At 37.1% G+C, this 17,594-nt stretch overlaps 1 protein-coding gene across 1 annotated transcript in view; it reads left to right on the forward strand.

Annotated features, from left to right (window-relative positions):
• HDX (highly divergent homeobox) overlaps positions 1-17,594 on the forward strand; it is a 192,691-nt gene that overhangs the window by 111,245 nt on the left and 63,852 nt on the right. Inside the window, exon 5 of the mRNA XM_045800031.2 lies at positions 2,918-3,064. Within this exon, the coding sequence (XP_045655987.1) occupies positions 2,918-3,064 (147 nt within the window). The remainder of the gene's footprint in view (positions 1-2,917; positions 3,065-17,594) is intronic.

Consider the following 17,594-nt stretch of genomic DNA (forward strand, 5'->3'; position numbering starts at 1 on the left):
TTATATATATATATATTATTATATTATATATATATATATAATATGACTTTAGGGGAAAAATGACTACATTGAAGCTTGTATCTATATATCTATATCTCTATATATGTATATATAAAAAATAAAATATATATAGGTGTGAAAAAGTACAAGTAAAAAAGCTACTATGGAATATGTTGTATTAAACATCTAGTTTCAATAAGAAATAGGTAAGTAAAAAAGCTACTATGGAATATGTTGTATTAAACATCTAGTTTCAATAAGAAATAGGTAAAAAGAAAAAACAGAGAAGAAACTTGGGGAAGAATTAAAAAAAAAAGAAAAAGAAAGTTGTATCTGAGAAATACACAGGTGGTGAGGTAACACCAGGAGCTCAATATAGTATTTTCCCCTGATGTTGGGGTTTTACAGTTTTATGGGGACCCTTGGATTCTTTTTTTTTAAATATTTTTTATTATATTATGTTAGTCACCATACAGCACATCCCTGGTTTTTGATGTAAAGTTCGATGATTCATTAGTTGCTTATAACACCTAGTGCACCATGCAATATGTGCCCTCCCTACCACCCATCACCAGCCTATCCCATTCCCCCACGACCCTCCCCTCTGAAGCCCTCAGTTTGTTTCTCAAAGTACATAGTCTCTCATGCTTCATTCCCCCTTCTGATTACCCCCCTTTCTTTATCCCTTTCTTCTCCTACCGATCTTCCTAGTTCTTATGTTCCATAGATGAGAGAAACCATATGATAATTGACTTTCACTCCTTGACTTATTTCACTTAACATTATCTCCTCCAGTCCTGTCCATGTTGCAGCAAATGTTGAGAAACCGTTCTTTTTGATAACTGAATAATATTCCATTATATATATGGACCACAATTTCTTAATCCAGTCATCTATTGGAGGGCATCTCAGCTCCTTCCACTATTTAGCTATTGTGGACAATGCTGCTATGAACATTGGGGTGCATATGGCCCTTCTCCACTACGTCTGTATTTTTGGGGTAAATACCCAGTAGTGCAATGGCTGGATCGTAGGATAGCTCAATTTTTAACTTTTTAAGGAACCTCCACACTGTTTTCCAAAGTGGCTGTACCAACTTGCATTCCCACCAACAATGTAGGAGGGATCCCCTTTCTCCACATCCTCTCCAACAATTGTTGTTTCCTTCCTTGTCAATTTTTGCCATTCTAACTGGCGTAAGGTGGTATCTCAGTGTGGTTTTGATTTGAATTTCCCTGACGGCTAATGATTTTGAACATTTTTTCATGTGTCTGTTAGCCATTTGTATGTCTTCATTGGAAAAGTGTGTTCATATCTTCTGCCCATTTTTTTTGATTTGTTTATTTGTTTCTCGCGTATTGAGTTTGAGGAGTTCTTTGTAGATCTTGTATACCAGTCTTTTATCTGTAGTGTCATTTGCGAATATCTTCTCCCATTCCTTGGGCTGCTTCTTAGTTTTTTTGACTGTTTCCTTGGCTGTGCAGAAGCTTTTTATCTTGATGAAGTCCCACAAGTTCATTTTTTTCTTGCTCTCTCTCTCACTCTTATTCTCTCATCACAAACACATACAAACACATACAGGACTTTGCAGGATATATATTTTTAATTAAAATTTATTTTCAGATTTTTTCACTACCCTTTGAGATAATTGGAGATCATAGGGATGAAGCTACCAGAAAAAAATCATATTTCTATTTCTAGCTCTGCCATGGACATTCTGTGTCCTGTTGAATGAGTCCCCTGACCTTGCTTTTCTGACTCCCAATTGTAAAAATGGAAGACATTATTCTATCATGCTTCTAATTTACTTCCTAGGGGTGCCTCCAGGATTCATTGAATTAAAACAATATAAAATGACCATAGTTTGTTTGATTAAAGAATCAGGGCGCCTGGGTGGCACATCGGGGCGCCTGGGTGGCACAGCGGTTAAGCGTCTGCCTTCGGCTCAGGGCGTGATCCCAGCGTTATGGGATCGAGCCCCACATCAGGCTCCTCCGCTATGAGCCTGCTTCTTCCTCTCCCCCTCCCCCTGCTTGTGTTCCCTCTCTCGCTGGCTGTCTCTATCTCTGTGGAATAAATAAATAAAATCTTTAAAAAAAATCTAAGAACAAAAAGTATAAGGTTATTATGAAACTTTTTGAAGCCACAAATATGATTAAGACTACATTATCTTCTTACATTTTTTATTTACACTTTTAATTATAATATTAGTACAAGACGTATGTATGGCAAATCTAGATTAACTTATCTAAAAACAAGACAGTGATGTAATCCTGTTATTTAAAAAATGTATGTAGTGTGAATGTGAATATGTGTATCATAGAAAAATGCTTGAGAAAATACACATTATAATGTTAACAAGTGCTATTTCCAGAATTGTGAGTGATTTAAATTCCTTTTTTAAATTTATCTGTATTTTCCACAATGGTAATGTATTACTTAAATGATTACAACCATTTAAAATCAATACTGCTTAATTTCTAAGAGTTAAAAATTTTTTTACTCATTTTATTCTAGCATGCTTTCATGTTATAGAAATAAATATCATGGACAGGCCCATTTCAAAATGGGGGCACACATATTAAAAACTGTGAAATCAGGGGTGCCTGGCCGTTGTAGTCAGTTAAGCCTCTGATTCTTGGTTTCAGCTTAGGTCATGATCTTAGAGTCATGAGATTGAGTCCAGCTTCAGGCCCCGCACTGAGCATGGAGCCTGTTTAAGATTCTTTCTCCCTTTCCCTCTACCCCTACTCCTACTCTCTCTCTCAAATAAATAAATTAATTTAAAAAAAGAACTATGAAATTAATTTAGCTACTGTTATGTGTTGAAAGTAACCTAGCAAATATCACCCAGTTAGTCCTTTCTATAATATTTTTTCCTTTGATTATTCTAATTATTTTAAATCTGTTTTAACAGCTACAAGATCGCACTCAGTTCAGTGACCGAGACTTAGCCACCCTTAAGAAGTACTGGGACAATGGAATGACCAGCCTTGGTTCTGTCTGTAGAGAGAAAATTGAAGCAGTTGCAACTGAATTAAATGTTGACTGTGAAATAGTTCGGGTAAGACATTTTCAATAATTTTCATGTTGTGGGTGAAGAGTGTCATAAATGAAAGCTTTAAAAAATTGCATGAGGTGCTGTAAACAAGAACATCAATAAAGTGAAAAAGATAATCCACAGAATTGGAGGAAATATGTTCAAATCACATATCTGATAAGGAACTTGTATTCAGCATATATAAAGAAAGTTTACATCTTAATAATAAAAAGGCAAATAATGAAATTAAAAATGGGCAAAGAATTTGAAGACATATTTAATATGATGTCTATAATAAAAAAGACAGATGATAAGAAGTGTTGAGCAGGATGTAGATAAATTGGAACCATTATATACTTCTGGTGGAAATGTAAAATGTTTTAACCACATTGAAAAATAGTCCTCAAAATTTTTAACATAGAGTTATCATAGGACCCAGCAATTCCACTCTAAGATATATACCCAAAAGAAATGAAACGTATATATACTCAAAAACTTACACAAGCTTATTTGTTTTGTTTCTTAAATTCCATATATGAGTGAAATCATATGGTATTTCTCCGACTTATTTCACTTAACATAATACTCCCCAGCTCCACTGACATCACTGCAAATGGTAAGATTTCATTCTTTTCTATGACCGAATAATATTCCGTTCATCAGTCAATGGTCACTTGGGCTGTTTCCATAATTTGGCTATTGTAGATAATGCTGCTATGAACATTGGCCTGCATCTTTCCCTTTGAATGAGTATTTTTGTATTCTTCAGGTAAATACATAGTAATGCAACTTCTGGGTCATAGGATGGTTCTATTTTTAACATTTTGAGGCACTTCCATACTGTTTTCCATAGTGGCTGTACTAGTTTGCATTCCACAAACAGTGCAACCCTTTCCTCACATCCTTGCCGACACCTGTTGTTTTTTATGTTGTTAATTTTACCATTTTGACAGGTGTGAGGTGATAGCTCATTGTAGTTTTGGTATTTCTCTGATGATCAGTGATGGTGAGCTTCTTTTCATGTGTCTATGGGCCATCTGAGTGTCTTCTTTTGAAAAATACCTATTCATGTCTTCTGCCCATTTTTAATTGGATTATTCATTTTGGGGCATTGAATTTGATAAATTCTTTGTAGATTTTGGATACTAACCCTTTATCAGATATTTCATTTGCCAATATCTTCTCTTATTCCCTAGATTGCCTTTAAGTTTTGTTGATTGTTTCCTTCACTGTAAAGAAGCTTTTGTATTTTGATAAAACAAATCAGCATAAGGGAAGAAGAGAGAGAGAAACCAAGAAACAGACTCTTAACTATAGAAAACAAACTGATTATTTCAAGGGAACTCATTGGGGGGATGGGTTAAATAGGTGCTGGGGATTAAGGAGTGCATTGCGATGAGCACCAGGTTGTATGTAAGTGTTGAATCACTAAACTGTACACCTGAAACTAATACTGCACTGAATGCTATCTAACTGGAATTTAAAAAAACTTTAAAAACCCTTATATATGAATGTTCATAACAGCATTGTTCATAATAGCCAAAAATGGGGAAAAAAACAAAAGTCCATCAAGTGAATGCATAAACAAAATGTGATATATACCTATAATGGAATACTATATAGCCATATAAAAGAGTGAAATACTGAAACAGTACAAAATAGATGATTCCTGAAAACATTATGCTAAGTGAAAGAAGACAGTCACCAAAGACCACATATTTTATGATTCCATTTATATGAAAGATGGAAAGATTAGTAATTGCCAAGGGCTTGAGATAGGGGGGAATGAAGAATGACTGCTAATGAGTATAGGGTTTCTTTTTGGCATGCTAGAACTATTCTGGAATTAAGATGATTGTTGCACAATTCTATGAACATATTTAAAAAACCTTTTCATCATATACATGAAATAAACAAATTGTATGGTATGTTAAATATATCTCAGTAACACTGCTTAAAACATTGCATGAGGTATGGGGTGCCTAAGTGGCTCAGTTGGTTAAGCGTCTGACTTCAGCTCAGGTCATGATCCTGGGGTCCTGGGACGGAGCCCCACATTAGGCTCCCTGCTCAGCAGGGAGCCTGCTTCTCCCTCTCCCTCTGCCACTCCCCCTGCTCATGCCCTCTCTTTCTTTCTCAAATAAATAAATAAAATCTTTTTAAAAAATTGCATGAGGTAATGTGAAATATATCTCACATATTGCATAATGAATGATAGATTGAAAAATTATATTAATCGGTTATGGGAACAGTAGTTTACATTCAATTTGAAAGATGTGGATATAAGATTTAAATAGTGGCAGTAGTATGCTGGTAAGTATGTAACAATCAGCTCTTTAAGGAAAAACACTCTGATTTACAGTATTTGTTGATTTCTGTGGTGTAAAGATTCCATCATAGCTGACTTCGTGGATCATTCAGTGTGGAATTCAGAAGAGATGCTAACAGTTGTTTCTTTCAAGGAAGTATGAGTAGGCTTCAACTCAAACTGGAGAGTCATCCCAGAAGATCAAGAGGGAAGTGCTATTAAAGAATGAATGACAAAATGCAGATCTCTTCTAAAGGAGGAAATAAAATATTTTCTCATACATACATGAAGAAAAAGGGAATATAGAGAAAAATCATGAAGCACAGGTTTCTAAAAACCAACACTATTCTCAAAATAAATACTGCCTTGTTCAGAGCCTTGCCTTTTATTTTGTTAGGATCCAGATGGAAAATCAGATTAAGTCCTGTGTTTACTGAGTATGCTATGTATATATACTAACAAAGAAATAGAAATGAATTAGACACTTTTCCTGTTTTTAAGGAGTTTGGATTCTAGCAGGAGGTATAACACAAGAATACAAATGACTGGAGAGGAATTGGAGTGGGATAATTGCATGAGAAGCCTAAAAGCCAAGAATAAGGAATACCAGAGCATGTTTTTGTTATTATCATTTTTATTTAAAATTAAATTTATATATGCACATAGCTTAAGGAGTCAAGTTCTATAAAACCAACGTTCCTTACTGCTCCCCTCCTACTATTTCCAATAGCTAAAATCAACCACTTTTCACTCTTTTAGATGATTCCTTTGATATTTATTTCCACCTATAAATAATGTTCTGTATTAATTAGAATTAGATTTGGCTGTAACAGAAATACTCAAAATAACACTGACTTAGACAAGATATCTTAATTTCATGGACAAGTCCAGGGGTATATAATTTAAAGCTGGCATGCAGTTCTGCCCTGTGAATTCCTCCAAGACTCTGTTATCTTGCACCTTCCATTCTGCCATCCCTATGATGTAACCCTTGTCCTCAAGGTCCAAAATTATGACATTTATGGTCCAGGAAGCAAGACGGAGATGAGGGGAAAGAAAGGCAAGGGGTGTGTACCAACGATCTTTTAAAGAGGTTTCCCAGAAACTGCCACAAGACACATTCCCTTATATCCCCTTGGCTAAAGATTAGTTACAAGGTCATACCTAACTGCAAGGGAAGTTGCAAATGTAGATATAATTTGGGTAGCCATGTGACCAGTTAAACTTTTATTATTCTAGAAGAGGGAAAAGACAGATATTGGGAAATATCTAGCAATATGTCTCATATTTGAGTATATGGCTACTTCTCGATTTTTCAGTGCTAGGCATTGTTGATTGATTTTCCACTATGAAATGTCAAGGTCTTTCTTCGATATTTTTCAAGATCTCTTCAGTGATCCTTTTACTTATAAGCATACATTTTTTCTTTTTATTCTCACAGTATAATTATTTCATAATTCTGCTTAGTTTGTTATCCAATGTTAATGTTATTATAACTAAGTAAATGCTTTACATATTTGAATTATGTAATATACTATTATACATATATATAAATATATATATACACATATACTATTTCTGTATAATATTTCTGTATAACATGACTTTGTTTTTGTTTTTTGATTTCATTATTTTCTTAGTTTTTATTGTTTTGTGTTTTTGCTTACAAAATACAAAAAGGTACTTAGGTACTTGATACTAATTTATTCTCAAAATCTCCCAGGTGCATATATCACTTCTCAATACATTCACACATCTGGTAGTGTAACAGTTTTATCATCTTGAAGAAATTTTTCCTGAAATCTTCTGATGTGCTCCAATCTGAATTAGTTACTCTTTACCTGGAGCATAGCTGTTACCTTGAGAGTTCCATTTTCAATGTGGTTATCTTTTTTCTGTACTTTCAGTAAGATATCATCAAATTTATCTTCCAACTTTTCTACTGAGTTTTTCATTTTTGTTCGTTTTCAATCTGCCACTGATACTAATAAACACCATGTGTCATGACAGCAAGTTTTCAGGCTGTATGGATTGGTGTAAGAGAGACCCCAGACTGCAAGGAAGAGGAGACAATGAGAGAATATTCCTAAACATACTCTCCCAAAATGAAAGACACAACAACACATCACATTTTCAAACTTTCTCTCTGCTGTGGTGATGCTGGCATTTTGGAAAATCACTAGAAACATAATGATAGTAAGCATTTCCCTATTCTTTAGTACGAGGTTTAACTACTCATAAGCAAGAAGAAAATAGTAACACTTCTTCCTTTTCCTTTGTGTTAGGATTTTCTATAAGGATAGAAGGTTATACACGTAACAATAATTGAGGGAAAGCCCCAACATCAATGGCTTTGGTCATTTTTTTTACAGCAATTATACCTAAAACCCTGTGGTATCAAAGAGAATACAAAAACAAAAACAAATAAAAAACAAAGAGAATCCTAACTGGAAATTCTGGATTTCATGTCTAGCACAGGTAGGTGAGCTCAAATGTGGCGTCTTCCTGCCAACTTGCTGGGACAGGTAGGGGTGAGTAGTCATGACACTTGCTGAGGCTAGAGACCATGAGTAGTTGCAGGGCTCCCTCACTTTCCGGCTGGATGGGTGAGCAAAAATGCTTATGGATTTCTCCCACTCCTTAGCTAAAGATTGCAAATGCAAGCAGTTTTGACACTCCCTTGTTCTCTTTGGCTGGCACATGCATGATCATGATATTGTCTTGCTCACGGCCTAAAGCCAAAACATGCATAGCTAAAGCATTAACCTGATGCATTGGTGCATGCTGTCAAGACACCTTCCCACTGCCTTTCTGAAACAGGTGAACTTGCCTCACTCCCAAAACTCTCCAGCTGCCTTGTTAAAGCCACAGGGTATGTATAATCAACACAGGGGATACCCCTTGATTGCCTGGCCTTGATGGCCATGACAGCTAATCTTCCAGAGCTCCATGGAACTGTAACAGAGAAACAATTCTTGACAGGCCACCACACCTAAAGCACTGTACAAACAGCAGACAAAACCACAACCTCTCTATTAGCCTAGAGCTCCAGCCTGAGACACAGGCTTCAGGTTACCCACACATCTACAGACTAAGGAAACACTCCCAGGGAACATAAGCAGGAAGACATCAGCCTCTGTACCCACTTGGCCTCATTTCAGCTCAATAAGAATTCCCCCAAAATGAACTTATCACTTACCTAAAGCTCCAATATTGGCAAATATCATCTATGGGACATCTCTCCTAGTCCAGAGACCAGCAGAAAGTACAATCATATCCCCACAGGACTGCATATATTTGCATATATATGCTCCCCAAAGGTCTGGCTTCCAGTCAGCTTGAAACTGAATGCTAAATGGGATTCCTCCAATTGGATTACTAACAGGTCTTGACATATTCTCAGCAATGAGGAGATACTAAGAATAAGTTAGGCATTAGACAATCCCAAAGGTTCAAGAGGCAAACAAGAGTTAGGACAAGATTGAATAAGAATCATCACACAAACATAGCTACTCTTTCACTCTTGGCCTAACACATAGGGGAAAAAAAAGGAAAAAAGTAAAGCAAAATGAAACAGAGAAAACTGTTCCAAATGAAAGAACAAGGAAAAAAACACTTACAAAAAGGATTACAATGATACAGAGATAAATAATCTACCTGATAAAGAATTCAAATTAATGATCATAAAGATGCTCACCAAACTCAAAAGAATGGGTGAATAGAGTGAGAACTTCAACAAAGGGATAGAAAAAGTACAAAACTCAAGTCACAGTGCTGAAGAATACAATAACTAAACTGAAAAATACAATAGAGGGATTCAACAGCAGACTGGATGAAGCAGAGCAAATCAGTGAGCTAGAAGATAAAGCAATGGAACTCATCCAGATAGAGTAACAAAAAGAAATATTTTTTTTAATAAAGATGACTTATGGTGCCTCTAGGACAGCATCGAGTGAAATAACATTTACATTATAGGGGCCCCATAAAGAGAAGAGAGAGAAAGGGGCAGAAAACTTATTTGAAGAAATAATGATTGAAGATTTCCCTAACAGACATCCAAGTCAAGATAGCCCAGAGAATTCCAAATAAGATGAACCCAAAGAAAGAAACAACAATACACATTATAATTAAAATTTCAAAAGTTAAAGATAAAATATTAAAAGCAGCAAGAGAAAAATAGTTACATATTAGGAAAAACCTAAAGCTATCAGCAGATTTCTCAGAACAAACTGCAAGCCAGAAAAGAGTGGCATGACATATTTAAAGTGCTGAAAGGGAAAAAAGCAAAAAGTCCAATCAAGAATACTCTACCAAAAAGGTTACCATTCAGATTTGAAGGAGATATAAAGAGTTTCCAGATAAGCAAAAGCTAAAGGAGTTTGTCACCACTAAAAACTGTCCTTACAAAAAATATTAAAGGGACTTCTTTAAGCCGAAAAAAATAGCACTAATTAGTAGCAAGAAAACATACAAAAGTAGAATCTAATTGGCAAATGTAAAAATACAGTAGAGGTAGTGGATTAATCACTTATAAAGCTATTAAAAAGTTAAAAGACAAAAGTAGAAAAATTAACTAAAACTACAATTAGTTAAGGGATACATAAAAAGATATAAAAAATGACATCAGAGCATAAAATGGAGGGGGCGTAAAATTGTAGTTTTGAAATGTGTTCACATTTCAGTTGCTATCATCTTAAAATAAACTATTACATACCTAGGATAAAATATGTGAATCTCATGGTAACTGTAAAACAAAAACACAAAAGAAGATGCAAAAGAAATCTAAAAACACTAAGGAAAGTCATCAAATCACAGAAAGAGAGAGAAGACAAGAAGAGAGAAGAACTACGAAAATATCCAGAAAACTATTAACAAATTGGAAATAATTTACTTTAGTAAATTATAACAACCAATAATTACTTTAAATGTAAATGGACTAAACTGGTGAATAAAGGCTGTAGAGTGGCTAAATGAATAGAAAATAATTCACATACATATGTTGCCTACAACAGACTCACTTTAGAAGAGCACACACAGAGTGAAAGCATAAAAAAGGATATTCCATGCAAATGGAAGCGAAATGAAAGGTAGTGTAGCTATGGTCATATCAGACAAAATAGACTTTAAAACAGAGATTCTAATAATAAAAAGAGAGAGGTACTACCTAATGATAAAGGGATCAATCCATCAAGAAGATAAAACATTTATGAATATATATGCACCCAACATAGGGGTGCCAGAATATATACATCAAATATCAACAGACATAAAGGGAGAAATTAATTGTTCTTTTTTCTAGCTCCCTAAAGTATAATCTTTTGTGGTTTGTTTGAGATTTTCTTGTTTCTTGAGGTAGGCTTGTATTGCTACAGTCTTTCCTCTTAAGACAGTGTTTGCTGCTTCCCAAAGAGTTTGAAACATTCTGTTTTCATTTTCATTTGTCTTCATGTATTTTTTTTAATTTTGTTGATTTCTTGGATGATCCATTCATTGTTTAGTGGCATGTTATTTAACTTCCATGTATTTGTATTAGTGCCAGATTTTTCTTGTGATTGATTCCCAGTTTCACCTATTGTGGTTGGAAAAGATGTGTGATATGATCTCAATCTTTTTTCATTTGTTGAGACTTGTTTTGTGGCTTAATATATGGTTAATCCTAGGGAATATGCCATATGTACTTGAAGAGAATGTGTATTGCACTGTTTTGAGATGGAATGTTCCGAATTTATCTGTTAGATCCATCCGGTCCAATGTGTCATTCAAAGCCACTGATTCCTTCTCGATTTTATGTTTTCATAATCTATCCATTGATATAAGTGGGATGTTAAAGTCCCCTACTAATATTGTATTACTATCAATTTCTTCCGCTATGTCTGTTACCAGCAGCTTTATTTAGGTGCTCCCATGTTGGGTGCATAAATATTTACAATCCTTATATCCTTTTGTTGGACTGTTCCCTCTGTCATTATGGAGGGTCCTTCTTTGTCCCTTGTTGAAGTCTTTGTTTTAAAGTCTATTTTGTCTGATATAAGTATTGCTATACCATCTTTCTTTTTGCCTCCATTGGCACAGTAAATGTTTTTCTATCCCTTCCCTTTTTTCTGCATGAGTATATAGCTCTATAATGATTCCCTTTGGCAGCATATAGATGGGTCTTGCATTTTTATCCACTCTGTCACCCTATATTTTGTGATGGGAGAATTTGGTCCCTTTACACGAATACAAAATATCTACGTGAAATACTAGCAAATTAAATCCAACAATATAATAAAATGATCATTCACCATGATCAAGTGGAATTTACTCCTGGGTTGCAGGGGTGGTTCAATATTCACAAATCAATCAATGTGACACATCACATTAATGAAAGGAAGGATAAGAACCATATGATCCTCTCAGTAGATGCAGAAAAAACATTTGACAATGGACAACATCCATTCATGATAAAAACCTTCAACAAAGTAGGTGTAGAGAGAACATACCTCAACATAATAGAAGCCATATATGAAAAACATACAGATAGAGGAGGAGTTAAGATGGCGGAGGAGTAGGGGACCCCTTTTTCAGCCGGTCCGCTGAGTCGAGCTGGATAGGTACCAGACCAGCCTGAACATCCACGGAATCAGCCTGAGATGCAGGAAGATACATCTGGATCTCTACAAATGAACATCTCCAGCGCTGAGTATTGAGGTACGAAGCGGGGAGCCGAGAAACCATGCACAGATATTGGAAGATAAATGGAAGGGGGAGGGAGCCGCTGTGTTTGGGTGCTGGGAAGCGGTAGCCACCTGCACGGGGTGGGAGCGGGCGGAATCGTGGACCGGCACCCGTGAGAGAGCAGACTGAGACTGTGAGCCGGGAGCACATGCCACCAAACTGAGGGCCGGAGCTTCGGAGCACACGGGGGCGGTTGGCGGCTGGCAGTATTAGAAACACATAAGACAGAGATGGGCCAGCCCTGGAAGTGAGGACTGGGACGCCGGGTGTTGGGCGCTCATCCTGGGATGCTGCAGAGTTGAGCAGCACCAACAGTAACAGAGTTAAAGCAGCCAGAACATCAGTGGAGAACGGGCCGCAATCCCTCTGTTCTGTGACAGAGGCTGAGATTCGGCCACTGCTGCTCTGACTCTCAGAAGAGGCACAGCAAATTGCCAGGGAAAGCCACCAGAGAACAAAACCCTGGAAATACCGGCTCACAGTGGGCCCATCCCCATCACCCCCTCACAGGGGACACGGAGACTCTACCCAAACAGGGTTGCCTGAGTATCGGCGCGGCAGGCCCCTCCCCCAGAAGGCAGGCTGAAAAATCAAGAAGCCTACATCCCTAAGATCCCTATAGAACAAGGGCGCATGGCCTGGGTCTCAGTCAATAATTTGGGCTCTGGACAACCCCGCAACCTCTCCTCATCAGAATGACGAGAAGGAGAAGTCCCCCCCAGCAAAGAAAAGACAATGAGTCTGTGGCCTCTGCCACAGAACTGATGGATATGGATATAACCAAATTATCAGAAATGGAGTTCAGAATAACAATGGTCAAGATGGATGTGTAGACTTGAAAAAAGTATTAACGAAAATGTTACTGAGAATATAGAATCTCTAAGGGTGGAAATGAGAGTGAATTTGGCAGAAATTAAAAATTCTATGAGCCAAATGCGGTCAAAACTAGAGGCTCTGACAGCCAGGGTGAATGAGGCAGAAGAACGTATCAGCGAATTGGAGGATGGGTTACTAGAAGAAAAAGCTAAAATAGAATCTGGACTCAAAAAAATCCACGCACAGGAATGTAAGTTACAGGAGATTACTGACTCAATGAAACGTTCCAATGTCAGAATCATCGGCATCCCCGAGGGGGTGGAGAAAAATAGAGGTCTAGAAGAGATATTTGAACAAATTGTTTCTGAAAACTTCCCTAATCTAGCAAGGGAAACAAACATTCGTGTCCAAGAGGCAGAAAGGACCCCTCCCAAGCTCAACCACGACAAACCTATGTCATAGTGCAATTTGCAAATATGAGATCCAAGGATACAGTATTGAAAGCGGCCAGGGCAAAGAAATTTCTCATGTACCAAGGCAAAGGTATCAGAATTACGTCAGACCTGTGTACACAGACCTGCAATGGGAGAAAGGGTTAGGGGGGCATTTTTAAAGCTCTTACAGAGAAAAACATGAGCCAAGGTTCCTCTATCCAGCAAGGCTGTCATTCAGAATGGATGGAGAAATAAAGACCTTCCGGAATCACCAGTCACTGACCAATTTCGTAACCACAAAACCAGCCCTACAGTAGATATTAAGGGGGGTTCTATAAAAGTACAAAGGCCCCAAGAGTGATACAGAACAGAAAGTCACAATCTATAGAAACAAAGATTTTACTGGCAACATGGCATCATTAAAATCATATCTCTCAATAATCAGTCTCAATGTAAATGGCTTAAATGCTCCCATAAAATACCACAGGGTAGCAGATTGGATAAAAAGACATGACCCATTCATTTGCTGTCTACAAGAGACTCATTTTGAACCTAAAGATACATTCACACTGAAAGTAAAGGGATGGAATACAATCTTTCATGCCAATGGACCTCAAAAGAAAGCTGGGGTAGCAATTCTCATATCAGACAGATTGGATTTTAAACTAAAGACTGTAGTTAGAGACACAGAAGGGCACTATATTATTCTTAAAGGATGTACCCAACAAGTGGATATGACAATTATAAATATGTATGCCCCCACCAGGGGAGCAGCAAGATACACAAGCCAACTCTTAACCAGAATAAAGAGACATATAGATAAAAATACACTAATAGTAGAAGACCTCAACACTCCACTATCAGCAATAGACAAATCACCTAAGCAGAAAATCAACAAAGAAACAAGACCTTTGAATGCCATACTAGACGAGTTGGACCTCATAGATATATATAGAACACTACACCCGAGAATCAAAGAATACTCATTCTATTCTAATGCCCATGGAACATTCTCAAGAATAGACCATGTTCTGGGACACAAAACAGGTCTCAACCGATACCAAAAGATTGAAATTACCCCTGCATATTTTCAGACCACAACACTATGAAATTGGAACTCAACCACAAGGAAAAATTTGGAAGAAACTCAAACACTTGGAGACTAAGAACCATCCTGCTCAGGAATGACTCGATAAACCAGGAAATCAATAATCAGTTTAAACAATTTATGGAGACCAACGAGAATGAAAACACAATGGTCCAAAACCTATGGGTTACTGCAAAGGCAGTCCTAAGGGGGAAATACATAGCCATGCAAGCCTCACTCAAAAGAATAGAAAAAGGTAAAATGCAGTTTTTATATTCTCACCTCAAGAAGCTGGAACAGGAACAGAGGGACAGGCCTAATCCACTCACGAGGAAGCAGTTGACCAAGATTAGAGCAGAAGTCATTGAATTAGATACCAGAAGTACAGTAAAGCAGATCAACAGGACTAGAAGCTGGTTCGTTGAGAGAATCAATAAAATTGAAAAACTGCTGGCAAGGCTTATCCAAAAGAATAGAGAAAGGACCCAAATTAATACAATTTGAATGAAAAAGGAGAGGTCACAACCAACACCAATGAAATTGGAAGGATGATTAGAAACTTTTATCAACAGCTATATGCCAATAAATTAAGCAATCTGGAAGAGATGGAGGCCTTCCTGGAAACCTATAAACTACCAAGACTGAAACAGGAAGAAATTGATTTTTTAAACAGGCCAGTTAATTATGAAGAGAATGAGTCAGTGATAAACACCCTTCCAAATAACAAAACTCCAGGCCTGGACAGTTTTCCTAGGGAATTCTACCAAATACTCAAAGAAGAAATAATACCTATTCTCCTAAAGCTATTTCAAAAAATAGAAACAGAAGGAAATCTACTAAACTCATTCTATGAGGCCAATATTACCTTGATCCCCAAACCAGGCAAAGACCCCATCAAAAAGGAGAATTACAGACTGATTTCCCTCATGAATATGGACGGCAAAATCCTCAACAAGATCCTGGCTAATAGAATCCAACAGTACATTAAAAGGATTATCCATCATGACGAAGTGGGATTCATACCTGGGATGCAAGTGTAGTTCAAAATTTGCAAATCAATCAGCGTGATACATCATATCAACAAGAAAAGACTCAGGAACCATATGATCCTCTCAATTGATGCAGAAAAAGTATTTGACAAAATACAGCATCCTTTCCTGATTAAAACCCTTCAGAGAGTATGGATAGAGGGTACATTCCTCAATCTCATAAAAGCCATTTATGAAAAGCCTACAGCAAATATCATTCTCAATGGGGAAAAGCTGGAAGCCTTCCCTTAAGTTCAGGAACATGACAAGGATGCCCACTCTCGCCATTATTATTCAACATAGTACTAGAAGTCCTTGAACAGCAATCAGACAACAAAAAGGGATAAAAGGTATCCAAATAGGCAAAGAAGAAATCAAAATGTCTCTCTTCGCAGATGACATGATACTCTATATGAAAAACCCAAAAGAATCCACGCCCAAAGTATTAGAAGTTATAGAGCAATTCAGTAATGTGGTGGGATACAAAATCAATGCTCAGAATCAGTTGCATTTCTATACACGAATAATGAGACTGAAGAAAGAGAAATTAGGGAATTCATCCCATTTACAATAGCATCAAAAACCATACGTTACCTTGGAATTAACTTAATGAGAGACATAAAGGATCTATATTCTAGAAACTAGAAATCACTCTTGAAAGACATTGAGGAAGACACAAAAAGATGGAAAAATATTCCTTGCTCATGGATCGGAAGAATTAACATAATGTTAATTATGTTAAATGTCCATGATACCCAGAGCAATCTACACTTTCAATGCCATCCTGATCAAAGTACCCATGACATTTTTCAAAGAACTGGAACAAACAGCCCTTAAATTTGTGTGGAACCAGAAAAGGCCCCGAATCTCCAAGGAATTGTTGAAAAGGAAAAACAATGCTGGGGTCATCACAATGGCCGGATTTCGAGCTGTACTACAAAGCTGTGATCACAAAGACAGCATGGTACTGGCACAAAAACAGACACATAGACCAATGGGAGAGAATACAGAACCCAGAAATGGACCCTCGGCTCTTTGGGCTACTAATCTTTGATAAAGCAGGAAAAAACATCCGGTGGAAAAAAGACAGCCTCTTCAATAAATGCTGCTGGGAAAATTGGACAGCCTCATGCAAAAGAATGAAACTTGACCACTCTCTCACACCATACACAAAGATAAACTCCAAATGGATGAAAGACCGCGATGTGAGATAGGAATCCATCAAAATCCTAGAGGAGAACATAGGCAGGAACCTCTACGACATTGGCCAAAGCAACCTTTTTCATGACACATCTCCAAAGGCAAGAGAAACAAAAGATAAAATGAACTTGTGGGACTTCATCAAGACAAAAAGCTTCTGCACAGCCAGGGAAACAGTAAAAAATACCTAAGAGGCAGCCCACGGAATAGGAGAAGATATTTGCAAATGACACTACAGATAAAAGACTGGTATCCAAGATCTGCAAAGAACTTCTCAAACTCAATACACGAGAAACAAATAAACAAATCAAAAAATGGGCAGAAGATATGAGCAGACACTTTTCCAATGAAGACACACAAATGGCTAACAGAGACATGAAAAAATGTTCACAATCATTAGCCATCAGGGAAATTCAAATCAAACCACACTAAGATACCACCTTACGCCAGTTAGAATGACAAAAATTGACAAGGCAAGAAACAATTGCTGGAGATGATGTGGAGAAAGGGGATCCCTCCTACATTGTTGGTGGGAATGCAAGTTGGTACAGCCACTCTGGAGAACAGTGTGGAGGTCCCTTAAAAAGTCAAAAATTGAACTACCCTATGATCCAACCATTGCACTACTGGTATTTACCCCAAAGGTACAGACGTAGTGAAGAGAAGGGCCATATGCACCCCAATGTTCATAGCAGCATTGTCCACAGTAGCTAAATCATGGAAGGAACCAAGATGCCCTTCAACAGATGACTGGATTAAGAAGTTTTGGTCCATGTATACGATGGAATATTACTCAGCTATCAGAAAGATCGAGTTCTTAACATTTGCTGCAACATGGACAGCACTGGAGGAGATAATGCTAAGTGAAATAAGTCAAGCAGAGAAAGACAATTTTCATATGGCTTCTCTCATCTATGGAACGTAAGAACTAGGAAGATCGATAGGAAATGAAAGGGGTAAAGAA

The sequence above is a fragment of the Ursus americanus genome, chromosome X (genome assembly GCF_024610735.1).
Source record: "Ursus americanus isolate L20-20 chromosome X, mUrsAme1.1.p, whole genome shotgun sequence".
In the NCBI taxonomy this organism is placed as follows: Eukaryota; Metazoa; Chordata; class Mammalia; order Carnivora; family Ursidae; genus Ursus; species Ursus americanus.